Below are 27,417 nucleotides of genomic sequence, written 5' to 3'. Positions count from 1 at the left end.
AAGTTTTTAAGCCTTATTGTTTAAGCACTGCATGGGAGAGCAGACCTCTCACAGGATTCACTAGTACCTGAGGAGTGCATGTAAAACTTTCCTGGCTAGCACGGAAATGTTCCTGGAGCACACAGGACAGCACCTGATCTGAGACATGGAGGGGCAGCAGCTGGAAGGACATTGTAGTGCAACATTTGGGATCCTGATTCATGCTCTCAGGATAATAATAGGTTTGACCCGTCCCACAGAAATGCTTTTTGTTATTTTTTCCAGTGGAAAATTCTCATATAAGGTCCAGAGAGTCCCCAAAGAGTCTTTCAGTGAAGCAAGTAATGACCTATTGACTGTAGCAATACTGAAATATGCAGAAAGGCAAAACCAGAGAAATAGAAATCATGATGGTAATCCCTTCCCCTTCTCATAACAAACCCTGACTTCCAGGGACAGTGTTGCACCTGGCAGGGTCCATCCTGTTTTAGTAAGGAATTTTTTGATAGGAGAAAACTAACCTTGCAATTTATTCCCAGCAGGCAAGCTGGACTCCTGAGGTATCAATAGTCTTCAAAACTCCTGTCACTTTAGTTCATTCTTTTTTTCATCTATAGATTGCTAGGATGGAGAATCATGACTGAATTATCATTAGAGAAGAGATGTCTTTGGAGACAGAAAAATCTTTCAGGAAAAGAGTAAATACAGGAAGCTGTTAACTGGAGACTGAGAGTACTCTGGGAACATACCAAATTTTATCCTGTTTTTGTACTCCTTCCTGGCTGTCCATCTTTGACCACTGCCACAGACAGAATAATTGGGCTAGTAGTATCCTCAGTAAGGATCTTCCCATGCTTTTATGAAAGGATTTTTCAAAAATGGAATTTGAGCAAGGAAGTGTTGAGTTCCTGAATATTTGTCCTATTGTTAATAACTCAGAGGCAAAGAAAAGGTAATCAGAGATCACACTGGTGTCAGCAGCCAGTAATTAACATATGTGAATAAGATCAAAGGATGGAAGAGAAGGAAGCAATGTTCAGATTCAGTTGTAGGACTTGGGGAATTTCCTGATCTCGCATTTCCTGCTTTCCCTGATAAGAAAAATATGAGGTAACATTCGTGTGCCAAAACTGAGAGCACCTAGGTCACTGATCAGATGCGGAGGCCCACCTTAAATTGTTGCCAGAGCAGCATGTCCTTTGGGGAATATCTTTCTTCTTTAAAGAACAAAGGAGGGAGTATGAGGGGAGAAGCAGCTGGTAGGCGATCTTAGAGAGGAAGACACCCTGAGAAGTCTTCCGAAACACGGCCTCACATGAGACCACTGAATACAATGGAGAGGGTCTGAGATTGTGAAGATGGCAAGGCAGAGTTTTCAATGGACAATGTTATTCAATGAAAAGTAAAGTGAAGTGTGAGCCAATTCTCATGCGAATGTCCAAGCTGTCAAGCCACCATGAGACTCACCTGTTGGGCATGGTTGATGCCCTTTCTTATTGTCTGATGAATATTCCTCCCTGTGGTCTCACATTAAGGCAAACTGCCAACTCTCCTTTGTGGACGTCTACCAATAAACGCAGTCCTTCAAGATAACACGCAATCAGCATTCAGTATTGCTTCCATTTATATGGCAGATTATTTCATCATCCCAAACCCATGACAGTGAAGGTAGCTTTTAAATTACACTGTCATGATATTGCAGTTGTTTCCTCAAAGTGCGATACCAGAAAGTATGAAAAGAAACATCAGGTTCTTTATGGGTATGTGTGTGTGTGAAGCTCTTGCAGACGCGGCCACTGCAATATGTTTAAAATATGAAGTAATACCTGCCATCTCTCCACCCACCTGGCTCACCACTGCAAACCCATCTACTTGCTTGCTGCATACATCAGCGTGTCTGGAGTCAAGGCATACAATGCTGCATGGCACAGCAAAAGTGCATGGCTGATACATTCCCTCTTGTTATGCTGCCAGTTCCACCGAAAACATACCTGGGTTGTATTATGTATTACAAAATAAGAGTATGCAATACAAGGTTGGTCCAAAGCTTAGTGTGGAAAATCAGATGGAAATTAGAATTAGATGGAAAAGTTCATAATTGTCCTCAGTGGAGTCAGACCCTTGTGGCCAGAGTCATTCAGAATTTGTCATTTTGACAAACAATTCTGTAACCTGAAGCCATTGGAGCTGGGACTGTACTTTGGAGCTACAGTCTCTTCTGACATGAAAATCTTCCATAAAACTGAGACACTCATCAGGCAGAAAAAAAACAGTACGCAGCAAATTTCACTGCTTCAGGCACTGACAAGTGTTATATTCAGATCCTCTTCTAAATAGAGAAAGCATTATCCATACCTTCCGTATGTAAAATGCACAAGTGCTAGATTTTAAACTTTTCTTCAGTTATCTGGCTTCTAAAATCTTAAACCCATGAAAAGATATTTTCTAAACAACTTAGAGAATAAACATATGATTGAATGGATATAAATTAATAAGACTTTACATGTTACTGTATTTTATTTGGGAGAGGTGAAAAAGACAGTGTAGCTGTTGTTAACCCAGCACAATTCTGTGGAGACCAGTTTAAGAAACTCAAACCTCATGAGTGTACACTTGGAGGAGTACCAGAGATGGGCACATAGTAGTATCCACCCTTCATCTTGTAGTTTTCCGCAGCTGTGGACCAGAAATGCTCTTTAATATCTCAGGGTAAATATGTCAGGTTCACCTAAGCCATCCTGGGAATTTTTATTTGTAATGCTATAGGAAGCCCCACAAGGCCAGGTACCATCAGGGATGGTAACCAGCAGTTTCAGGAAGATTATTAGTGATGGGATGATAACCTCTCTACTTTTTCAGAATTGCACCCCTGTATTCATGTGTTGAGTTTCACTTCACAGTAAATTTCCCTGTGTCTCAGCAGAGGCAAGGCTTTACGTTTTGTCTCTATGTCTTGAGAATTACACAGAATTGCTGCACACAGGCAGGTGCTGTTTTCCTCAGCTTCCAACTGGTGCTGCTAGCCTCATATTTTGCTAGGGTGATCAGATATTTCTGTGGTATGTACTATTTATTTAGAAGAATACTTTATAAAGCAGTAGGGAGCAATGCAGTTTTTGACCTGTGGCTCTAAAAACACATGGGAAGTCAATCAAAATGAAAGACAAAATGCACACTGAAACGTATTCTCCAGGGTTTTACTTCAGCAAACCTAGCTGAGCCAGGAGAGGAGTATGGATGATGGGAAAGGTGAAGGAATGACAATGGTGAAAAACCCAAAAAGGCACAAAAAAGGTACTTCAAGAACACTAGCATCAGGTCACGGTTTGCAGTCTGAATACGAAAATTGTGACAAAACTTGGAGCATAACAGAAACAAATATTTCTTATCTGCTAGACAGACCTTCTTGGAGGAGTAGGAAAAGGCAGCAGAAGGCAGAGCAATGAAACAATAGTGTCCCACCAACCTGCACCTCTGCCTCCAGCTCGTCCACATCACACTGGCAGCTCAGAGAGAAGAGGCCAGAAGAGGCCAGAGGGAAGGTCAGAGTGAAACTGTAGGACTGCGTAACATGCACGTGTATGCATCCATGAGCATAAGACAGGTCCAGCCACACAGGGTGGAGCTGGCCCTATGAACCTTGCCCATATGGGTCCATACCTTGGGATGCTTCCTGGAGAGATGTCGGACCTGCCATGGGGAGCTGAGTCCAGCACCCCTGCCATAAACACCAGGGTTGTGTGTATCCCTGGCTGTCACTGGTATTAAACATTGGCTGATAATTTTATAGCAAAGACTCTGAGTGCTTTAAACCCTCTTGTAGCGTAACTGATTCCAGAATATTTTAACTGCAGTTGTGCTTTACTGTTACTGCAATTGCTGGTACTACTAGATTTATACTTTAGCAGGATGCTTGATTATTTGTCTCACATGTCTCTTTGTTAGAAGAATGGACAAGCTGAACTATACAAATGACATAAAAATGTTTTTTAAAGAGTGGAGAAACAGGATTAACAATGAAACCCTGTTTACTAAAATAAGAGAAACCCTGTAGAGCCATGATGTGACTGGATGACTAAGCCAGCTATCCTTTCTTGAAGTGCTCTCTTTCTATGAGCAGATGGTTTGCTGTTATGACCAAGGGATCTGAAGCCAGAGAAATTACCCAGTTGTGAGAATGCTATGCGGGAAAACACATTTCCTACCGTCGTCTTCCTCCTTCTTGTCTTCTCTTCCTTAACTGCTGCTTCCTAGCAATCTGGTCTCTGTAAGCAGTGTGGGAGACATCCTATTCCCTGCAAGGGAAAAGAGGCTATTTTAAAGGAGATACAGAGAAAGTGCTGTTTCACATCTCCACTCCAAGTTGTGAGCACAGCAACAGCAAGGGTAATAAACTGACGATGGCTATATTGATGGAAGAGGGGAGGGGATCAGTAATCATTTATTACCAAGTGGCTATTTTAAGATCCTCCTCCAAGTTCTTTATTTTCGCACAACTTCCCTTCCTCGGCACACCATCACTGATTTTTAGTGCAGTTCAGAATCTCAAACACCATTAGTTGCCAGTGCTCAATTAACTCCTGAGGTGTGCCGTACTCTCACATGGACTGCTCGGCTGTAGTATCCATCCTGCCATTTCTGCCACCGCTGGGTCCTTCAGTTCCTGCTGTCGCATGTCCTGGGGCTCAGCTGCCTCAGCTGACAACACCTACTCCACCTACTCCACTTCCGCTTGTGTCCATCTGGTGCAGCAGTGTCACCTGCAACCAGGATGACTCCACTGCACATTGGCATGACTGCTTCCCAACTTGATGACTGCTAGCATCATTTCACAAACCATACTGGACTTGCTGCTTTGCTCTATCTGTCTCAAGACACCAGTGAGGCCAAAGTGACTCTGACAGCTCTGACTCTGACAAGCACAGGCATCTTGTCTTCAGAGTTCATGTGACCTCCAAGGCATCACTGGTGCCACAGTAATTTCACAATGTTAAATACAGATCTGGTTGTGACCTACCCCTCCTGCATGTATCTTCTCCGTAGCCCTCTCAAGCTGCTGATGCAGGCAGCTTGATTAGGTGCAAATTTCCTTACGGCTCCTCCGAGAGGTCTGCTGGGGGAGGCATTCCTGTGAGGTTCTCTGGAATATATCTGTACACTTTACATCTTGATTTGTTTAGTTTATGTCAGAATTTGTTGTGCTTTCTGAGTTGCTTGAAGCCTCCAGACAGGATTTTTTACACTTTTCCCCCATATCTAACATAATTTATGCTTAACTTAGTACTGTTTACACTGACAAATGTGTTGTATTTCCAAGCAAAAAACTTCTGGCTCCGACTGCAACCCAATGGCATTCTGAGAAAATGGTTTCCTGAAGAGATAATGACCATGCATAAATGGATGACCCAGTTTCATAAGGTGACCTCCCAGAGTGTTACTGCCCTTTCAGTTTCTCATTAGAGACATTGCAATAGATGCCCATTTTAGGTCACTCGTATGCAAATGAAATGTTTCAATGTTTTTGCTTGCTTTTCACATGATCAGTAAGAGCACTACTTTCACTTGTTCTTCTTAGTTATATTTTTCTCCCTAGAGCAATAGGCTTCTCTTATTGTAACCTGAATTATCAAGAGAAACTTTCCCGGGTAGATGAGTCATGGACCATCTTGACACTTTGATCTCTATTCTATACTCTGTTGAGAGTTCCTGTATTTCCTGAAAGCATCCTTAGTTTCCTCTTCAGTTGCTGTCAACATTTGTCCATCCATTGAATTCACTCTCTGAGATCCAGAAGTTGGCATCTTTTTAACTCAGTAACAAGCATCTTTTTTCCTTCTGGTCCTATTATAAATTTTAACTTTTCCATATTTTTCAATATTTTTCTTTATCCAAACACTTACTGACATAATTCTATAATGGAAAAAATTTTACCTCTGTAAGAGAAGAGTTTCATTGACTCCTACTATCTGTGACTTGTCTTTGCCGATATTGGTGCCCCTGGTGCACCCAAACATCATGGAAAATCAGTTTGTATCCCACAGTCCTTCAGCTGGACAGTCTATTCACCTTCTACTATGCTGCTCTCCATGGCTGCCACAAATAAGGCTGCTTCCTTCCTCTACAGATCTCTACTGATGCTTGTAAATGCCTATGTACTGTTGTGATCCTCTTGCATGAACGGTGTGTCCACTCTGAGTTTCTCAGAGTCTTGGTCTCTGTGGACTGTGTTATGCTTTCCTGCCTCAAGCTCATTTGCAGAAACTTTGTGGGTTTCTCTTCACGTCCACAGAGGCAAAGCAACATCTAACCTCCTCAAACTTCAGGCAAGTCCTTCAATGCTTTAGAAATGCTAATTGCTTTGCGGAAAGTTGATTCTGGATATTTCAGAAGATGCTTCCTTGAATGGTTTTTCCCAGAATCTGTGATCTTATCACAAACTGAATTTGATTCCCAAAACTGGAAACTTTTTTTAGTTTTCTGTCAATCACAAACACAATTTTATTTTTACCTTCTTCTTTGCAATGTCTCTTTAAAAACATACACCTGACATGTTTCACTTTACCTTGAGAGTAGTACTCAAATTGAAAGAGTCAGGTTTTTCATAATTAGCCCCCTCTGCCTAAGTTAATGGGAAAATATTTTTAACAATCGAGGTGCTTCAGAAGTTTTCTGTCAGAAATTAAGCTACCTTTCCAGTGGCACTTCTGGCTTATGGATACAGACTGAAGTGCTAGGCAAACGACTTCAATTATGTTCTGCAGTCTGAAAGAATTTTGGTGCTGGCAAGGCATTTAACTTATCTGTTTTTCTGTTTAGGATATTTCCTTGCTGTTTATTCTTGGGAAAATTAGTTGTTCAATAATCACCTTGAGTGAAGAATTTGCTGCGTTCAGTGATGGATTTCACACTGAACAAGCTTTCTTAACCCTAGACCCTTTACAACTCAGTTCACGTAGCAGAGCCTGTTTAACAGAGTCATGTCTCCCAAATTGTGCGATACAGTGTGCCTAAAGTTTGTTTTAAACTCAAAACTGAAACAGTACAGTGCCTGGAGCAGAGAACGGAGGCAGGGGAGAAGGAAGTTTGCTAATGGTTTGGTCTTAAAATTTTGGAGAGGATAATACCAATAAGCGGTGAACTAACTTTCCCACACAGACCCATAATAGAAGTGGGGAAGCAAGATATTAACGTAATCTCTGCCTTGTGTGTTGTCAGTGGCCCTTATCTTGAATTTTTGTGCAAAGATATGCTGTACGTGCACACTACTACATATATATGATAAAAGTGTGTCATTGCCAAAAGAAAAGGCAAAAACCAAGAATCCCAGGTCAAGCATCTGTAATGCATGCAGCACTACTATTAACTTGTCACTAATACTTGCAGACAAATATTGGCTTTGGTTGCAGTCTCCAAATGTTTTCCAAATTGCTGGATTTCCAGCAGAAGTTGTTTATTTCCTACCAGAAATAACCTAGCACTACCGGAAAGCTGTCCAGTGAACAGCATATATTAACAGTCTTTCCTAAACTCTGACACCTTTGTGTGCCAGTTATAGATTTCAATAATAGGGAGGTTTTAATTAAGTTGATGGACATAAGTGGGATTAATATGCATTGGGGCATGTGTGAAATACTGTAGCAGTTAATAGGGAATGAAGTTTTTCTGATGACTTTTGTTCACCCAGCACATTCCTAATGACAAGGAAAATCTTCATTCTTGGAACAACAGTTCAATGCAAGGAGTTAGTGATATAGATTTTCTTCTGGTCTGAATAGATTATTTTCTGTTGTTTATTGCTGTCATTTATGGGTTTTGTGGCACAGCATATCGTAAATAAGCCTTACCTTCCTGCCCATTAGTCTGTAATAAATTATGTGGCATATTTTAAAGATGATAAAAGGTTCAGCTTTAGATGGAAACTGCAGCCTGAAGCCCTGAGTAACAAGAGATCAGTGAGCGATAAGTGTGGAACAAGACTAAGTAAATTACAAGGCAGGAACAGTCTGACAACTTCAGATGCCCGCATATCCCCCATACATAAAATACCACAGAATCATGGGATAATTAAGGTTGGAAAGGATCTCCAAAAGTCATCTGATCCCATTTATGGCTCAAAGCAGGGCAACCTTTGAAGTTAGATACAGCTTTGAGTTTAGATCAGGTCGCTCAAGGTCTTGTTCAGCTGAGATATGAATATCTCCATGGATGGGGTTTCTACAGCCTCTCCAGGAAATGCATTGACTGCCCACAATGAAACTTTTTCCTAATATGTGGTTTGGCTTTCCACCACAACCGTCAATTACCTTGTCTTTTCTCCCCAAGAAAATTTGGCTGTCATCTCCGAGGTGCCCATTAATTAGTTGTGTGGAGCAGCTTCCCCCTTAACCTCCTCTCCTGCGGGCTGAACAGACCCTGTTCTCTGAGCCCCTCCTCATATGCCATGTGCTCCAGGCCCCAGCCATCTCTGCAGCCTCTGATGGACTCACTCCAGTATGTCAGCCTCTCCTGCAGCAAGGAGCCCAGAAACAGACACAGCACTCCAGATGTGGTCTCACAGATGCTGAATAGATGGGAAGGATCACCTCTCTCACTTGCTGGCTATGCACTTGCTAGTGCAGCCCAGGACACACTTGGCCACCTTTGCCGCAGGAATACACCGCTGACTCTCATTCAGCTTGCCCACCAGGATGCCCAGGTCCTCTTCTGCAAAGCTGCTTTCTAGTTGCTCCGCGTCTGACCGGTCCTGCTGTATGGGGTTATTCTAAGATAAAACAACTTGCCTTTGTTGATGTGGTTCCCACCAACTCATTTCTCCAGCCTATCAGGATTCCTCTGAATAGGGACTCCCTGCCTTAACTTCCAGCATACCAGCTGTGCTCCACAGCCTGGTACCATCAGCAAAGCTTCTGAGGGTAGTTACTCCTTGCTATCACCCAGGTCATTTATAAAGACATTAAGCTGGCTCCAGTATCAACCCCAGAGAAAAAAGATTAGTAAATGACTACAAGGCAGACTTTGTATTTCTGATCTCAACACTGGTATCTCAGCAATCTGATCAGTTTTTCACTCACATTGTATTCCACCTTCCCAAACAAAATCTCTCCAGTTTGCTAGAGGGACGATATGGGCCACCGTGCCTAAAGCCTTGCTAAACTCAAGGTAAAGGATTTGCAAATGCTGTGATACTCAAGCAGGGAGCACTAATAAAATGCTTGGAGTTTAACAAGGAGGATACACTGCTGCACGCCTTCAGGTGGAAAGTGTTCTCCATGGGAGTCCTTCAAAGGAGAAGGTATAGACTGACTGCCCTGTATCCACGTAGCAAATTTAATGACCTCCAGGGATATGACATAGCATGCTCCCAGCCTCTAGGTGGAAAAAGTTTCATTCATTTAATACTTCGTGTAGCAGTGTTTAATGTGTGTCTTTAATCCAATATAAGAAGCAAGAGGAAGAGGAAAATTTGTATGGCTTTTTAATCTGAGGTAGGTTAGAAATGGGGTCACACATTCCTGCTAGCTGTAGTTTTAGCAAATTCAGAGAAGTCTTAATTTTTTTCTGCTTTTGGCCTTAGAAAAAATCGTCAGAACAAATTTTTGTAAGTAGAACAGGAGAAGGGAGGAATCATTATTTTGCAGACAGATGCTGTGCTGCCTCACACACAATTAAGGATAACGTTTTGGGGTAGGCAGTGCAAGCACTACTTGGGCAGTAAACTTAACTGGTTACCCTCAGACTCCTCTTGTTCAGGCACTGTAGTGGGAGCAGGTGATCATATAGAAGAGGTCACAGGACTGAAAAAGTGTCCTGGAATCATCCCCGCAGTCTGATATCCATGCTTGGTTGATGATAATGAAGAGGCTGGGAAGCTGCACTGATTAGTGCCCTGCTTTCCTCACACCTGCACAGACAGCAGATATAATTTTCCTACTGCTATCTTTTAAAATTTTAAAGTCAGAGTTAAGGTTGCAGTAAAGCAAGGTAGTGAGAAATAAGAAATGTGAACTGAAGGGAAGTTGTCTTGTGGAAATGAGAGCTGTTGCAGAGACTATAAGCATGTATTTTGTGTAGCAGAGAGTACAAAGTTTAGGTGGCAGACTGATAAAAGCCCTGACTGGGAGTGATTATGTGATGAGCAGCACTGGCTGTCGCCTAGCATTGCTTTAGGTGGTGAACATGGCACAAAAGCCATTAAAATGCCAAAGTCACTCCCTTAGAAAATAAGAAATCCCAGCATCAAAGTACAGCTTCATGGGTCCCTGACTCCACCTGTGTTTTACGATACCTCTAGGAGCAACCACTGCAGGGAGAACTCTGCCTTCCACCCGTGGGCCAGGGCTGCAGCCACTCCGTTGGGAGAACGTAGCTGATGAACTCTAAGGATTTTGACTGATCATAGCTTTTAAGGCAAGAGGGTATCACTATGACTAGTCCACCTTATGAAACATCTCAACCTCCAAACTTCCTTGAATGAGCTCTGTCACAGGCACACACGGAGCTGCAAACTCTCACTGTGGCAATAAAACCACGTGCACTAGGAAAACTTTATGTGAAAGTTTGGGTCCATGCCCCAAAGGCTTTGAGCTTTAAATCTCCACCCTCCAGTAGTCATAGAAATACTTTTGAAGTGCAGAAAACAATATTTCCCCCCACCCAAGCCCACCGAGAAACATTCAAATCACTTACCCTCATCCTCCAGCCCCCAAAACTGTCCCCATAAAAATATGTCTAGCTCCCTGTTGAAAGTTTTGGGCCCAAAATGTAAAACTCTGGCAACGTTATGACAAATTTCAAAAGGAGCATCAGACAATCTTAGCTACTGGGGGTGCTATTAGCAATGCCTACTTTTACAACCACAGGTAAAAAATATCAGTGTGCTCTCTGCACTGCACAGTACAAGGCTCTTCACTGCAAAATGCTCTCTATAACTTGTTTCTTAGATGCAGGGTGTAGAAAATGTCATGAAACTTAAAATGCTGTCACTGTAAAAACAGCTTTCCTAAAAATATGTTATTCATAATGTGTCTTTACATGTATCTTTACATCTTTCCACATGTGTCTTTAGTATTACTCATATTTTTTTGGTTCTCAAAACTTATTTCAAGGACTTTCAATTATGGTTAGATTTCTCATTACCAAGGCACTGCTCCATTATTAAAAAAAAAAAAAATAGAGAAAGAGATCACAAAAGGGCAGACACAAAGAGATTATATTTTATTGCAGAGCCAACATATTGGTCTGCTCCTGTCAATTCAGCCCTGCGACTATGTGGGACTTTGTGATACACAAATACATGAAATGAGTTTCCCTTCAACATGGAGGGGTAAGAGAGCTAAGCAATCTCACTGACATACTAGAACAAGGACAGAGACTGAATCATGCAAATGATAAAAGATATATCTTTTTTTCCCTAAGCTTCTATTGTTTTGAAGAATAAGAGGTTGTACATGAAGCAAAGGTGCTCCTGCTGTCAGGTGTTTATCTAACACAGTGCGAGTTGCCCTTTACTGAATCCCTCCAGCGCTGGGTTTCGACCATTGCACAGGCATTTAGCATTTTGACTCCCTTTAAAATAAAGTAGGTAACAGGGTTTTCTCACTCACCCACCCTCACATCCACACCTGTACGCACATACACTCACTCTCCTGTTAAAAGAGACAAAAAAAATAGAAAAAATATCTTCACCATGAGGACACTCTTCAAGGTACATTCGTCAAAGATGACAGATACCACAGCAATTGTTTAAAAAGGGTTTGTGCGAGAGCTAGATGAAGGGAAACCTTCAATTTTAAAATGAGGTTCCAATCTCAAACAAATTAAGGTAAAAAATGAAATTCTTAGTGAAATAAGACGGGAATCTATCTTCTGTTTAGCAGATAGCCTTAAGAAAATAGGTGCTAGAAACCTGTCCTGGTTTCAGCTGAGATAGAGTTAATTTTCTTTCTAGCAGTTGGTATAGTGCTGTGTTTCAGATTTAGTATGAGAATAATGTTGATAACACACTGATATTTTCGTTGTTGCTAGGTAGTTGTAGTCCCTACACTAAGTCAAGGACTTTTCAGCTTCCCACGCCCTGCCAGGTGCACAAGAAGCTGGGAGAGCACAGCCAGGACAGCTGGCCCAGACTGGCCAAAGGGATATTCCCTGCCATATAACGTCATGCTCTGTATGGAACTGGGGAAGCGAGCTGGGAGGCAGATTTACTCCTTGGAAACAGATTGGGCATTGGGTTGTTTTATTTACTTAATGCCTTCTTTGCCTCAGTCTTTAATAGTCAGACCAGCTGCCCCCAGGACATTCAGCCCTCTGAGCTGGAAGACAGGGACGGAGAGCAGAATAAACCCCCCATGATCCAGGAGGAAGCAGTTCATGACCTACTATGCCTCCTGGACACTTACAAGTCTATGGGGCCGGATGGGATCCACCCAAGAGTACTGAGCGAGCTGGTGGAGCAGTTTTCCAAGCCACTCTCCATCATTTATCAACAGTCCTGGCTAAACAGGTGAGGTCCCAGATGACTGGAGGCTTGCCAATGTGACGCCCATCTACAAGAAGGGCTGGAAGGAGGATCTGGGAAACTACAGGCCTGTCAGCCCGACCTTGGTGCCAGGGAAGGTTATGGAAAAGTTCATCTTGGGTGCGCTCACCAAGCGTGTGCAAGACAACCAGGGGATCAGGCCCAGCCAGCACGGGTTCATTAAAGGCAGGTCCTGCCTGACCAACCTGATCTCCTTCTATGACCAGGTGACCTGCTTAGTGGATGAGGGAAAGGCTGTGGATGTATCTATCTACCTGGACTTCAGTAAAGCCTTCGACACGGTCTCCCACAGCATTCTCCTAGAGAAGCTGGCGGCTCCTGGCTTAGATGGGTGCACTCTTCACTGGGTAAAAATCTGGCTGGAAGGCCAAGCCCAGAGAGTTGTGGTGAACGGACTTAAATCCAGTTGGCAGCCGGTCACAAGCAGTGTTCCCCAGGGCTCAGTACTGGGGCCAGTCTTGTTTAATATCTTTATCAATGATCTGGATGAGGGGATCGAGTGTGCCCTCAGCAAGTTTGCGGATGACACTAAGTTGGGAGGCAGTGTCGATCTGCTTGAGGGTAGGAAGTGTCTGCAGAGGGATCTGGACAGGCTGGATCGGTGGGCCAAGGCCAACTGTATGAGGTTTAAGGCCAACTGCTGGGTCCTGCACTTCAGTCACAACAACCCCAGGCAATGCTACAGGCTTGAGGCGGAATGGCTGGAAAGCTGCCCAGCAGAAAAGAACCGGGGGTGTTGGTCAAGAGCCAGCTGAATATGAGCCAGCAGTGTGCCCAGGTGGCCAAGAAGGCCAACAGCATCCTGGCTTGTATGAGAAACAGTGTGGCCAGCAGGACTAGGGAAGTGATCTTTCCCCCTGTACTCGGCTCTGGTGAGGCCGCACCTCGAGTGCTGTGTTCAGTTTTGGGCCCCTCACTACAAGAAGGACATTGAGGTGCTGGAGCATGTCCAGAGAAGGGCAACAAAGCTGGTGAAGGGTCTGGAGCACAAGTGTCATGAGGAGCGGCTGAGGGAACTGGGGTTGTTTAGCCTGGAGAAGAGGAGGCTGAGGGGAGACCTTATTGCTCTCTACAACTCCCTGAAAGGAGGTTGTAGCCAGGTGGGTGTTGGTCTCTTCTGCCAAGTAGCAAGCGATAGGATGAGAGGAAATGGCCTCAAGTTGTGCCAGGGGAGGTTTAGATTGGATATTAGGAAAAATTTCTTCACTGAAAGGATGGTCAGACATTGGAACAGGCTGCCCAGAGAGGTGGTGGAGTCACCATCCCTGGATGTCTTCAAAAAGTGTGTAGACATGGCACTTTGGGACATGGTCTAGTAGACATGGTGGTGTTGGGTTGATGGTTGGGCATGATGATCATAGAGGTCTTTTCCAACCTTAAAGATTCTATGATTCTGTGATTCTATGATTTTCTTTTCACATGTGGTGAGAAATTGCATTTGTGCATCACTTGTATTATTATTATTGTTGTTGTTGTTATTATTATTATTCTCTTCCTTTTTTGTCCTATTAAACTGTCTTTATGTCAACCCACAAGTTTTACCTTTTTTTTTTTTTCCCTTTTTGATTATCTCCCCATCCCACTGGGCGGGTGAGTGAGCAAAAGTCTGGGTGGTTGTTTTAGCTGCCAACCAGGTTAAACCACAAAAAAGCTTATTATACCTTCAAGGAGCTGTATGGAGAAGTCAACACACAGGTTTTTCTTAACTTCTTGCTAGATACAGAGAAACGTACTGGAAAGGGAATAATCTCTGTCAAATAGTTTGTTTCAGTCAGTCAACAAATGCCAATAATTGATTATTTTTCTGACTCATGCTAGGTTATAATCTCCTTTACATGCTGCTCTGTATGTGAATGCACATGCAAAAGCTTTAATATGATTTCAAGCCAAGCTATAGCAGACTTCTGTGCAGCGCCAAATAGGTTGCTTAACACCATAAATAACAAAATCTCCTTTTCTCCATCATCAGCTTTCAATCACTACACAAGCGTAATACAACCGTATGATTTCTGTACAACACCTTGGCGCTTTCATAGGCAAGATGGAAAGCTTTTTTGCAAAGTCAATAGGTCTCCTGAGAAGAAAGGCAAGTGCCACAAGACCTTTTTTAATTGCTTTTCTTTGGCTGACTTTAACTAATGCTGTGGGCATTTGTCCTCACTGTGACAATTTGCCCTTCGTTGCCCCTTTGCTCAGACACAGGGCTATTTTGGGAGAGAGCAGATACATAGACACAGCAAGTGGCGATGTGCAGAAAATGTAGAATAAATGTTTTATATACATGCTGTAGACTCTCAGCATAACAATGCATATCTAAAGAGGCAGTCTTTGTACAGGATTTTTTTGTTTAAAATCCCAGTATTGGACAAGAAATAAGGTGCTGTACTTTGTCCTTTTCAGGACTGGCTTTTTGCATTCCCTTGACTCTCTCCTTTCAACGGCCTTTACATCCTAGCGTATTTCCTTCAGTGGCATCTTCTTCTCTGCCTTAACTCCTTCACTTCCTGTGCTTTCAACTGCGGTGTCCTACAGATCTATTGCCCTTCAGGATGGGTGCAAGACCTGTCTATGGAAACAGAAATAGCTAGGGAGAGAGAGGTTTAAATCAGATCAGCTAAGGAAAATTGCAGATTTTGGCTGCAGTGGTTAATAGCACTAATTAATTTTGTTTAGAGCTTAACTTTAAAAAATTACTTTCAAAAAAATCTTTAAGTTATTCTTTTTCAAAAAGTGTATATTAAAAATAGAACATTTTTCAGGTCAAGTTTTCCATGCCAAAATTTTTGACCCCAGCAGTCCCTGGGTGGATCTTTGCCAGGTGCAAGGAAATTAGGGTGGTCTTTCCTTAAAGATGTCTTAATGCTGACTTTTTCTTTCATTGCTGGATGTGCTCATCCTGCATGTGGTCATTTTGCTTCAGAAGGTCCTGCATTAAAATCTGGCTACAGGAAAAAAATAGTTCTTTATCAGACACCCAAAACTGAGAGTAACCCACCAGTGGCTCAAGGAGAGACAAACAGCATTTCTTTAAGTCTTGGTGTCAGGGAAAAGATTGGAGGGACATCACTTCTCTTGGAAACCTGACATTTGCACGGAGACTCTTCTGATGATGATTTCGAGCGATCAACCAAAGCTCACAGGTCACAGCCAGCCAAGGGCTTGGTAACCCAGGGAGAGCAAAGCATCACAGCCAACCTGTGGTCATACACCTCAGCCAGCAGCACCTGCGTTCCTCCAGGCCAGCCTTGCACTGTGCCCAGCACATTTTACAGTTTCTAATTAAGCCCTAAAATACTTTCAGCTTGGATGATCTTCCTGCTGCTTCTCCCTTCCCCCACAACTAATTTCAGACGTTCATGTTCAGTGAGGTACAGGAATAGAAGCAACTCGGCTTGCAGTCACCCTCAGTTAAGAAAGCTGGGTACGAAAGTGTTTCTGAGCTACAGTTTACACCAAAAATCAGGACACTGGAGACAATTTAGCCTGGTTTGCTAGAGCTAGCTGCAAAGATCATAGCAAGTTCCTAAACTAACTGTGAAAAATAGCCTCTGGCTAATTCGTGTCCCTTCCCATGCCTCTGCCTGTTCCTGTGACCCAATCTACTCCTCCTCAGCTTCGAGTGTGACTTTCATTCTTTCTTGTCCCCCAGAAGCTCCTTGATCTGGCCTCACCTAATCTGACCTAATCTAGAGCAAACTGTTGCACCCCAGTCACACACATGCATGAGCTACTTCCAAATCAGTGTGTCAGTGCTATTTCTATCATTATTTTTGAATCACCTTTTGAATTCCTCTCTTTTCTGTGTATTTCCTCAACCAAATCCCTGAATGAATCTGCTGTTTCTCTATCAATAACATTTATTCATCTTTTTTGTTTTTTCTGGATGGAGCCTCAGTTTGTACCTTAAGTGTGTGAAACACTTTGAAATCAACAGGAGCACATGCCAAGCGAAAAAGCAGCACTGGGGTATGGTGTCAAATCGGTGGAGTCAATCTTTCTGGGAAATTTTCTGTTCCTAAATTATTCTGAGCTGGTTCAGCAAAGGTTTTCTTGTAAAAAGGTAGTGAAGAAATCCCCCTTTTGCCCCAAGGTTACAAGTTATTTTGTTAGACCAGATGATATGACAGCATGATTCTATCAGGACAAATCAAAGTTTACTGAGCAAATCTGTGTTCTATAACCTGATTTATTGGTGCCATCTGCCAACACCCATGAACAGATGCTCTGTAGGACCTCACTAATGTTCAATAATGACTGGGAGAAACCCACTGCAAATGACTGAATTTTAAAAGTTATCGAGTGTAGCAGGAGAGATAACAAACATAATGAAAAAAGTCTAGGAGAATGCATCCCAATGTTCATTTTTCAGTTCCATTTCCCTGACAGCAGTACTGCAGAGCGTACTCATCTACATATGTGGGTATGCGGTGTAAAAATAAACTAAGCACTCATATTTTCCTGTGATTTTCCTCCAGTCCTTTGCTACTGCAGGCTTCAAAGAAAAGAGAGTGCTTTGGTGTGAGCAGTTACAGTCACAGCTTACCCAAAATCAATGAGTTTTTCCCAATTTTCATGGTTGTATTTGAGCAGGTCAACACTGCCATATTGCTAGCACTAACGTGGTTTTTTTTTTTTAATGGTTTTCCCCTACTCTGCAGCTATTTCCAAGCCCTGTGTACTCTGAGGGCATGCCAAGGTAGAAGCAAACGAGTTTGCAATTATTGCCACTGGCAACATTAATTTTGTATTCCCGTCTCTTCAAAAACACAGGGGACCAAAAAAAGATAACGGAAAGATGAGCAACTTGTCAGAGATTTGAAACGTGCCTGGGCTCAGAGCAGTCACTGCAGCAGGCGAGCTGCTCCCGCTCCAGGGAGCCCCAGGGACCGCTCAGAGAGGTGCGGGAGCAGCCGGGTCCCGTGGTCCTCATGGCCCCCAGCCCTGCCGCTGCCTCCCATCGCCTCCTGCCCATGGGATTTCCCAAAATAAGCATTCACCTCTTAGGAACTGCATTAAAATCAGAAGCTGAAGCTGTAGCGATGCGGGGCGACACTTCTCTCCTAGCACGTACTATAAGTCAACCTGCTCTGTCTGCACCAAGGGCTTTATTTGGCATTCATTCAAACGCGCTCAGGAACGTGTTTTTGACAGACACAACTGATTCAGTATCTGACAAAGTCGTAAAATCAGCGGACGACAACTTTCAACCACTGCCACTGTTTCAGAGGCTGAATTTGGATCCAGAGCTGGAGAGCGGAGAGCCTCCTTCCCTTATTGTGCCAATCCATTAAAATCATACGCACAGAAACTCTCTGTGGAGAAACTATCACCGAACTATTAATAAAATCTTCCTGACTATTAATACGGTCTGTGGGAGCTTTAATCCACTGTGGAGACTGATTATGTAAGTGCACAGGCATGAAGATGCAGTTTTTACCCTCAGTTTAAATGGCCTTTTGGTTTAAACAGTTTTGTTTATGATCGAAATCTTCCTGAATCTACAGGAAATTATTTCCTTTCAAAGGGGATTAAATTTTGATTTGCAGTAAACTGGCAAGTATGGTCGAGAATAAAGTGTTTTTGGATGGCAAGATGTGTGTTTGCTTTTCTGATTGCAAAGGGTAGAAGTTATGAAAGCATTTTAAAAATGTTTGTGTCAAAATTCAGATGTTCCGTAACACAGAAATATGCTGTAACTTGGTTTTTCAGCTCAGGTCATTGGTCTATGTAGCCAATTCATGCAGTTCGAAAAGATTGGCCCTCAGGCTGGACTTCTACCTAATTTTGGTATTCCACAGATTGTTTTGCTTTTCTGCCACACTTTGGTGTGAGGAGGTGCTGGGAGATCATCTTGATTTTCAGCTTTCAGGCAGTTCAGAACACCACGACAGTAAAAGGTTTCTGATGCATACTCATGCCAAAAGAAATAGATGTCGTGAAGGCAAGAACAGGCAGAAATAGTGAAAAATTGTCTCTCATTCACCTCGTAGCTATCGTTCCTGAGCTATTTAGCGGAACACTATGTACCAAGAGTTTTCAGTCCCAGGCTCATTTCAGTTCAGAAATTTCCCTGCACAGGAGATCTGAGCAGAGAAGAGAAACAATGATCTCCATAACATTTTCCTCTGATCTGCATGTTTGGAGACACTTCTCCAATCTGAAATGAAAGATATACTGAAGCTTACATGGATTTTGAGATGCCTGTGGGAGCTCCAGTGTCCATTTCTTCCTCTTCTTTGGGGATGATTCTGAGGGGATAACTGAAAACAGTAAAGAAATATATATAAAGTTAAAAAAAAGACAAATCAGGCGAAAGACAAGTCCCATCTTTGGCACCAGTTTCATTCAATCAACAGAAACAATTAAAACCCTGTGTTTGGACAATTTTGTCTCTCTAGGTTTACCTTTACAGTTTGGGAAAGGCGCCACTGCAGCAAGGTTAGATATATTCCTCGGTTTAGTTCGCTTCAGGTAGCAATGAAGAAGACCTGGTCTGACTCTGGAGTGAGTCAGCTGCCCGAGCAGGTGTCTGGAGTTCTTTCACTGTTTCTTCCCTGCTATTGCTGAGTAGCAAGGTAGCTAGATCAACACTGGGTTGGATGTATTTACTCACACTGCAATTTCATCTCTGAGCAACATGCTAATATGTCCAGCCTGGTTATCAGATAAAATGAGAGTAGTGCCCACAAATAATTAGACCATTCCTGTGTGCTATGGTTTATTTATGCCGTTGGAATAAAATGTAAATATATCCTCAGGATTGGGTATTTTTAACATGGAATCAGGTTAAGAAAAGGCTCCATGATCCCAGGTTCCTTTTCACAGTAGGCTCCAAAAAAAATGTACCTCATTATAAAATACACCTTCCCGAGGAATCACAAGACATGAGAAATCAAAAGAGAATTCCTAAAAGCAAAAGCTCTCCAGCAGAAAATCAATTTCAGCTACTTTCACCTTGCCCCAGGGAAAGCAGCAGAGACACTAAGTGGGGTGTGGGAAAGGTCTCATACATCTTCCTGGAACTGCGCAAGGCAGACCTCCAGACGGGAGCTTTTCTTTCCAAGACAGCTCTGCTCTAATTAGGGACTTCTGCAAAATTGGTATGTTGCAGTTCCAAACAGTGTCTGGATGATTCCCATATCAAATTTCTTTGGTTTAAAAAAAAAAAAAATTATGTCTTTGTCCTTGTTCTAACTGACAGCCTTACAAATGCAGGTGGACTGAGGGATGAAGGTCAAATTGAGCTTACTGTGCTTAATAGGGTAAAGAATAAAAATTAGCAGAAAGTTGCACACACAAAAATGTTCTTTGGTTGTTGTTTTTTCCCTGGCCATCATGCTGCCTTTTCAAGGGTCTTTGTGCATTTTCAGGGGTACCTTCAGAATGAAAATAAAACAATTGCCTTTAAATAAAACTGTTACATGAGGGGCTTTCCTGTAACACTTAATCTGCCAATTACCAGACAAAATCTAGTTTATGGACTCAACAATCTATGTTGTGTGGACATAAAAGTCATTTTCTATATAGGAAAGTACATCCGTCTCTTTAGTCAACCTTTTCTAGGGGCAGTCTGCCAGTTTAAATCTTTGGTTGCTTCCTATAATTCTCAGCATTCAGACCTTTCTGGATAATGTGGTGTCATTAAGGCTAGTCAACATGTTCTAAAAAAACCCCATGTTCCCACATAGAAATGAAGTCTGACTGACATTTCTCACTGAAGATTGTGATTAGTTTCATCGTTGCATTCTAGCGAGCAGGCAAAACAAGTTTTCTTTTTTGGGTCAGTATAAATCTCTGTATTTTAAAGTTATTCCCCTGTCTTCCATCTCTCATTTCTTTACTGTCCTTTGCTTCAAACTCAGGCTGTACCTGCTACACTGACCTGTGCTGCTATGGTACAATCTGGGACGTCTGAGGCAGTTAGCCCCAAAGAGCAAAGGAGTCCAGAACTTCTGCCTTAGAGATACAGCTCCTGGGATGGCAGCTGCCTTGACAGATATAGAATTAAAAAAAAAAAAAAAAAGCAAGCAAATATGGAACATTCCAATATTTCTTAATATTTTTTATAGAATATTCTGCGAAAAGTTTTAAATCTTCCAATTTTCATTCCTATGTAGGAGGAAAGCAACTGAATATATGAATTTTGCATGAGATGATGGGCATTTTTGGCTCTGGTCTGCTCTAACACCCAATTTTAGGTAGAGAAATCACTTTGGGTTTCACTTTACACTTCTGTTGGTCAATGCTTTTTTCTAGGTGGGCTCAGATTCTCTGCAGCTGTTTCTCAGCGCAGCCCATTTGAAGTCACTGCAACCTGCAGCACTGCAGTAGTTTATTCATCAGACCCGTGTCCCTAAACTCTAATGAATATTCCAACAGCAATGGAAATGCGGTTGTCTTTTTATTAAATGAACACCTCAACAGATCATATGCCATCCTTATAAAGCTCAGCTCCTAGTTTTCTGGGATTTAAAATGGGACGACCCATTATGTGACACTGCTTGGCCTCCTGTGTGCTGGCCTGACTGCCCTCTGGGCTTGCACAGAGCACCCACTACTGAGATTTGTAATGATTTCAGGTAACCTGATGTGTCTGAGGTGTAAGTGGCTACTGTATAGCAAAAGAAAAAGGTATCACTTAATGCCTGTGGCCGCTCACAAACATTACCCACGTATGGTTTAAGATGACTGCCAGGGCAATCCATGGCCAATGCTAAAGAGCAAATTCCTGCCTATCTGCCCTGGGTGGTAGGAGGTGGGTGGTGGGATGCCTGCATAGTGCTCAATCTGGGAAACAATTAGACCTTGAAGCAGCACAGAAGCTGTACTGAGCAGGTGTATAAGGGGATTTTCGATACCATCTCACAAATCCACCCCGTATCCTCACCAGCTGTGCTCAACCTCTGATGCTCTGGAGGAAGGTGAGAGAAAGCCCCAGGATAGCCCGTGCTAATTGTGGGGGGGAATGAACCTGCCTGAGTCCGGAAGCCAAAGCCCTGAAGGAAGAGACCTGATTATGCTCTGTCTTTATGTGCTGAGCTGTGGGGGTTAGGAGCACAGGCAGGATGAGGACTGCTTCACCAGGATCTCCCTTCACAGGGGAGAGACAGGCACCTCTCCTCTCGCTGGAAGCATATTTGCACACAGGAGCAGCCGTCGTCCCACTATTTATGCAATGTGAAAAAACCCTAGGCTCTTCCCTGACTGACTGACATTTGTTAGGCAGGAGTGTAGGTACAAAATACCCATCACAATATACAATAACCTTTAGAGGCACGCCAGCAACCTCCTCTTTTATTAAGCGTGCCACACCGGCATCTCCCCGGCGGGACGCTACCTGCATGTTAATGCTGAGGGTGTTTGTGCACAGCCTGGCAGCGAGCACTTGGCTCCGGCAGTTTCCATGGTGCCGTCATGGTGCGCTCTCCCTACACCTTCACTTATCAGCATTTCCCACCCATCCTCCTCCCCATAATATGCTGCTCGCTCACCCTGAAAGGTCAGCCATTGTAATGATGATTTTAGCAGGGGGGAGGCAGGGAGGCCGAAGGGTGAAAAGGTGAGCTGTGTGCAGCGATGTGCGTGGGAACCGGGGGCTTGCCTTACGCCGCACAATGAGAAATTAGAAAGCTTCCCCTTGAGGCAGCGGCGCTCATCGCCCCCCTCTCACTTCCCATCCCGGCCAAGTCAGATGCCCTGATGGAGTTAAAAATGTTCAGGCGAAGTGTCTGGAGAGCCTACTTTAAATCATCAGCAATTGATGCGTTAGTGTGTAGAGGGAAGAAGGCACTGCGTCTGCTAACAGAAGAAACTGATGCAAATGTTTCCAGGCTTCTTTCTTTTTCCATCTCCCTCCTGCCCCCCTCCCAGCAAGCCCAGTGCTTGTTTGCAGATGGAAAGAGGCAGACTTTTTCCTCTGACTTTCATCCTATTGACTGCCAAACTAAAGCACTGCATCTATTAACTGCCTTCCTTTTCTTTCTTTCTGTAGGACAGCTTTCCTGCCCGTTTTGGAGGAGTCCATTTTGTCAACCAGCCCTGGTACATCCATGCCCTGTACACGCTAATCAAACCGTTCCTCAAAGACAAGACAAGGAAAAGGGTAATTGGAAGGGGCCAGGGGGGATAGGAAGCTGTGAAACCAGAGTAGCTGAGTAGCTGCCTGCTTTCTTTTCTTCCTTCTTTTTCTCTCTGCATTTTTCATATGACCTCAGAGAATTGCTGCTTTTATTAAAACTTAGAGTTTGCAATGATCTGGATTGAATCAGTAACTCAGCCAGGGACCAGAAAGCTGTTATCACTAACAAAGTGTAGATACATTTTAATGGGACATGCTCATGGATAGAGAGAATTGGCAATGTGGAGGGATTATCAGGCCTGGCTGAAGTCACCTGCAGTGAGGGCAACTTCAGCTCAACTCTTTTTGTGGGAGTAAAATTTCCTACTTTGTTCCTTCAGCAGGTAGACTGTTTTCACATGGTGATAACTTACTTGTTTCCACAAAAAATGCCCGTGCCTGAAGGCTGTTTGCTCACACTGCAGAAGAGGCAGATCTTCCCCACTGAAACCCATGGGAAAGCCATTTGTCCTCTGCTGTCTACCAAACCACCACTGCATCATCCCTCAGGAGGCCCCAGAGCTCACCCTGGGGTGTGTCTGACCAGGCAGGACAGGGGTAGTACCAGCCTGAAAGCAAAGAGGGATTAGAGAGACAAACATCGCTGAAATAGTACAAAGTGGTGACACAGACCTGCGCTCCTGAGAAACAGTCCTGGTGTGCAGGGCTGGGTTGTCCTCTCAGACATTGAGGACCTACTCTTCACATCTTGTTTCAGTAAGCTCCACTACCTCCCTTTTCTTCTCACTGCTCTTCCTACTAGCCTCTATCCTCTTACAGTAGCAAAAATCAGTCATTATTCCTGACTTGAACTTTCCCTGGTCTGGTACATAAGAAAGTGAAAGTGTCATGTGCCAAAAATAAGCAAATCAGGATTTTCAGAAGCGTTTATGGTGTCATCCTAATTCTTCAGCTGCACAACCCAAAGCTAATCCCCCTCCTCCTGCCCATCTGCACCAGCACTGAGCACTTCAGAAATTCCCACCTGAAACTGCAGTGTCAACGAATGACGCTCCATGCTTCATTAATGCTGCTATCATTGTACTTAATGAAGTAAGGAATCGACGATGACTTTGAACTTTCTTTTTTCTTATTAAAGATCTTTCTTCATGGTAACAACCTGAACAGCCTTCACCAGCTAATACATCCTGAATGCCTACCCTCTGAATTCGGGGGGACTCTTCCTCCGTACGACATGGGGACATGGGCTCGAACGCTACTCGGTCCCGACTACAGTGATGAAAATGAGTACACCCACACCTCCTACAACGCCATGCACGTGAAGCATGCGTCCTCCAACCTGGAGCGGGAGGCCTCGCCGAAACCCATGAAAAGGTTAGTACCGCCTTTAGAATCACCTCTTACTTGGGTCTCCGAACAGGTTTGGCATAAATCTAGCAGGAAGGGCTCGTCTGGCTCGGAGGGAGGCTGTAATTTGGCAAATGTTGACGGTAAGGAGCACTTCACCCTGGACTGCACTCACGGTGCGGTGGGAGAAAGGAAGCCTCTCAGTGGAACCATAATTACTTGTCTGATTACTGTGCAAGAAAACAAGGGGAAATTAATGAGCCCCTGCACAGAGCATTACCGAAAGTGTATCAGAGGGAGATACTCTTCTGTACGGCGTAGTGCGGCCAGCAGCACAGCTTCAGTGCTGGTCCCTATTACCTGCTGCTGCAGTGGTGCTGCTGACCCCAGTTGTTAGCGGTAAGAGTTTTGCCTCCTTGGAAATGCAGCTTTTGTACCGTGAACACCACTGCCCTCTAAAGGGAAAATGGGTTAGTGTCCTCCCGCTGCTTCTGCTCCCACTTTCTCCATCCAGCCCTGCTAAGGCAGCAGAGCTGCTCTTTTAAGATCTCTGATTTTAGATCTAGTGGTTGTGCATTCTGCTCTGAATGCTCCAGTTACACCTCTCGAGAGCATCACTGTTAGGAATTTGCATGGTCGTGGGGATGAGATGAGGAGGTTTGGATACCTGGCACAGGTTTGTGGGTGGTACAGCAGAGCCACCACCAGCTGCAGCAGTGACGGCCGGGTTGTCCCCCCTGCAGGAGTGTAACATCTGCACTTGCCTCACCCTCCGTGCCCCGCTCCATGAAACTGCTTTCCATGCAGATCGCAGCGATGCTTTAACTCGCTGCTGCCACTTGATGAGTGCGGTGCTCACAGACATGGCGTCACTCTGTATGACAGGGAGCAGCCATCATTTTGTCACAGCAAAATCAAAGCTGACAACACAGACGAGCCATAATGTCATGCAATTAATTTTAAAAGACTTTCATCTTCAGAGCAAAAAAGAAATGCATTCTTGATTCACAGCTCCCTCCCAGGTCAGAGGGATGCCACACTGCTGCAGCTGCAAAGTGAAGCTTCGTGCTGGAAACACTCACACTTATAAGTGACATTAAGTGCTGTGAGTCCCACGACTCGCAGGGCCACGAGACCGCAGGGCTACGACCCTTTGCAGGTTGCAGCCACGATGCAAAGAGAGGCGGTCGTCTGCACGGTCAGCAGTTCTCACTACTGACTGCCAGCCAAGACTGGGAGCCAGGACGAGTTTACAGAGCCTGTCCCAGAGAACTCATTTTGAAACAACTTTTTTTAAAAAAAAAATATTGGTAGTGGAACACACTGACTGCTTTTAGAAACATGCTAACTGAATATTCCATAATTATTAATATATATATCTATGTAGCTTTATAGAAAGAAATCTACAGTGTTTAAAGCTCCGAAGTGTTAAGAGCTGTTCTCAGGTAAACCTTTGCTGAGGATCAGATCCTCTGCTGCAAAGAAGGGAGGGTCTTATTGTGCTCTCAGGGGAAAACCTCAGCTTGAAAATGAGTTCAGTGCCAGAAAATCCTGCCTGAAGGCAAAGCCTTCACTAATCTGTTCACTAATACAAAAGTGCATTAATACAAATATGGCGAGTGGATGAATCTAATTTGTCATGTTGCCTCTGGGCAGACTAGATCTAACTTTTAGCCTAATTTTGTTACTTGGTGGTTAAGTGAACCATCTGATCTTTTACCCCGTGGTCATTACTAGCTGTTGGAGGTGAAAAGTTCACTGCTTCGACGGATTTTCTCCTGAGTATTTGCTTTGATTCTTCTTCCCCTGCAATTACGTTTTGACCTGACTTGAGGTAAAAGCCTACGCTTGGGAAGCATAATTGTGTGCTTTATTAGATTTATTGGACCAGTTTTATATCTAAGGCCTATTAAAAGGTCTACAGACTTCTACCAGCATTAGCTGTCTTTATACATCCCCCCCTCTTCGCCTCTTAAAGTTCATACATCTCTAACTCAACGAGAGTCTCAGGCCATGGCTGAGATTCCTGGATACTTCCGGGAGGTTTACAGTAAGCATAGGTGGTCTCCTAGCATTAGTTTTCATCTTAAATATAATTCCCTCACAATTGCCCTATCATTTTTTCCCCTTATTAAAGCAATTTTGCACTTCCATTAAAAATCTCTCCTCCTCCACTCACAGAGTAAAAATCTTTAAACTCTTGAGTAAACATGGTAATTTTGTAAGCATTTCTATGCCGAAATGTTGGGTTTAGCAGAAAAAAAAAAAAAAAAAAAAAGAATGACCCTTTCTTTAGCACTTATGTTCCTCTGAAAGAGGTAAATAGATGAAAATTGAGCCTTCTTGGGTATCCGTAATTTAAGGATGAAAAACCTTGCTGAACAATTACAGGTCTTTTCCTCCCTGACTTCCCCGATATCACTGCAGGTTTATATGCCCAGTAATTAGCTTTATGTTTATGAGAGGTGGATTTACCCCGAAGGCTGGGGGGACAGCAGTTGCTCCCCCCCCTCGGATTACCATCCTGCTGCGTGACAAGGGGCAGGGTTGCTGGTGGCCCCTCCTGGCTCTGCGGCCACTTGCTGTAAAGCCATACAAGCAAGTCCTTGCTAGAGCTGCCACTGGGCCAGTGTCGTGTTAAAGCTTTCTTAATCTTGGAGCTCAGTGCTGCTAGAATAGCTTGGAGTCTTGCGCTGTGACCACAGAGAAAGGTTCCTGTGAAATATAGTACAAATAATAGCGATTCTGAGTCAGAAAATTGTGGACCTGGCAAAGTTGGGAAGAGAGAGACCTCTCTCAGAGCCCACCATCCTACACCTAGAGAGAGGCTCACCCTGGGTACAACCTACTCCAAAGATAGTGTCTAGCAATTTTAGTAGCAAAGACGCTGAGAAATCAAGATAGGAATTACAAATGTGGAAGAAAAATACCAGGAGATGGAATCAGAGAATAACTGATCAAAATACTTTTGTAGCCACTTAATCTATGTTAGAAAATGAACGCAAAGGGGAAGAAAGAGGGCATTTTCAGGATGTGACTGAAACCAAATTGGAGTCATCACCTGAAAATTAAAACAAGTCTCAAAATGCAGACCAGGAGAAAACATGGCACCAGGCAGCAGTGCGAGGGAGTGAAACTGGAGCAGGTATGTTTCTGTAGGTTGGCTTCAGGACTGACAGCAATGCTTTGGCTCCCGTCACTAGGGCAGATGAATATAAATTGGAACAAGTTCACCTGGGAGTCACAAGGAGGGTGAGGAGAGCAGAGAGCATATTTTTTCCAGCAAGAAACTATAGAAGAGAGTGGTTTGTTCAGCCTTGCAGAGCAAAGGTTGAAATGGATGTGATTGTTCTCTACAAATACAGAGGGGAATAAAAACTGGGGAGAGAGAACAAGTATTTGAGAAAAAGGACAACTTAGGCATGAGATCAAATGGGTATAAGCTGACCAAAGTACACCTTGGCTGCAAATTAGG

At 43.6% G+C, this 27,417-nt stretch overlaps 1 protein-coding gene across 1 annotated transcript in view; it reads left to right on the top strand.

Moving 5' to 3' along the window:
• Positions 1-27,417, top strand: part of CLVS1 (clavesin 1) — a 109,490-nt gene that overhangs the window by 67,173 nt on the left and 14,900 nt on the right. Inside the window, exons 4-5 of the mRNA XM_054818645.1 lie at positions 22,509-22,619; positions 23,734-23,969. Coding sequence (XP_054674620.1) covers positions 22,509-22,619; positions 23,734-23,969 — 347 coding nt within the window. The remainder of the gene's footprint in view (positions 1-22,508; positions 22,620-23,733; positions 23,970-27,417) is intronic.

Source organism: Grus americana, chromosome 2 (genome assembly GCF_028858705.1).
Source record: "Grus americana isolate bGruAme1 chromosome 2, bGruAme1.mat, whole genome shotgun sequence".
Classification (NCBI taxonomy): Eukaryota; Metazoa; Chordata; class Aves; order Gruiformes; family Gruidae; genus Grus; species Grus americana.
Note: the sequence above shows the minus strand (reverse complement) of the source record. Positions and strands in the feature narration are given on the sequence as shown.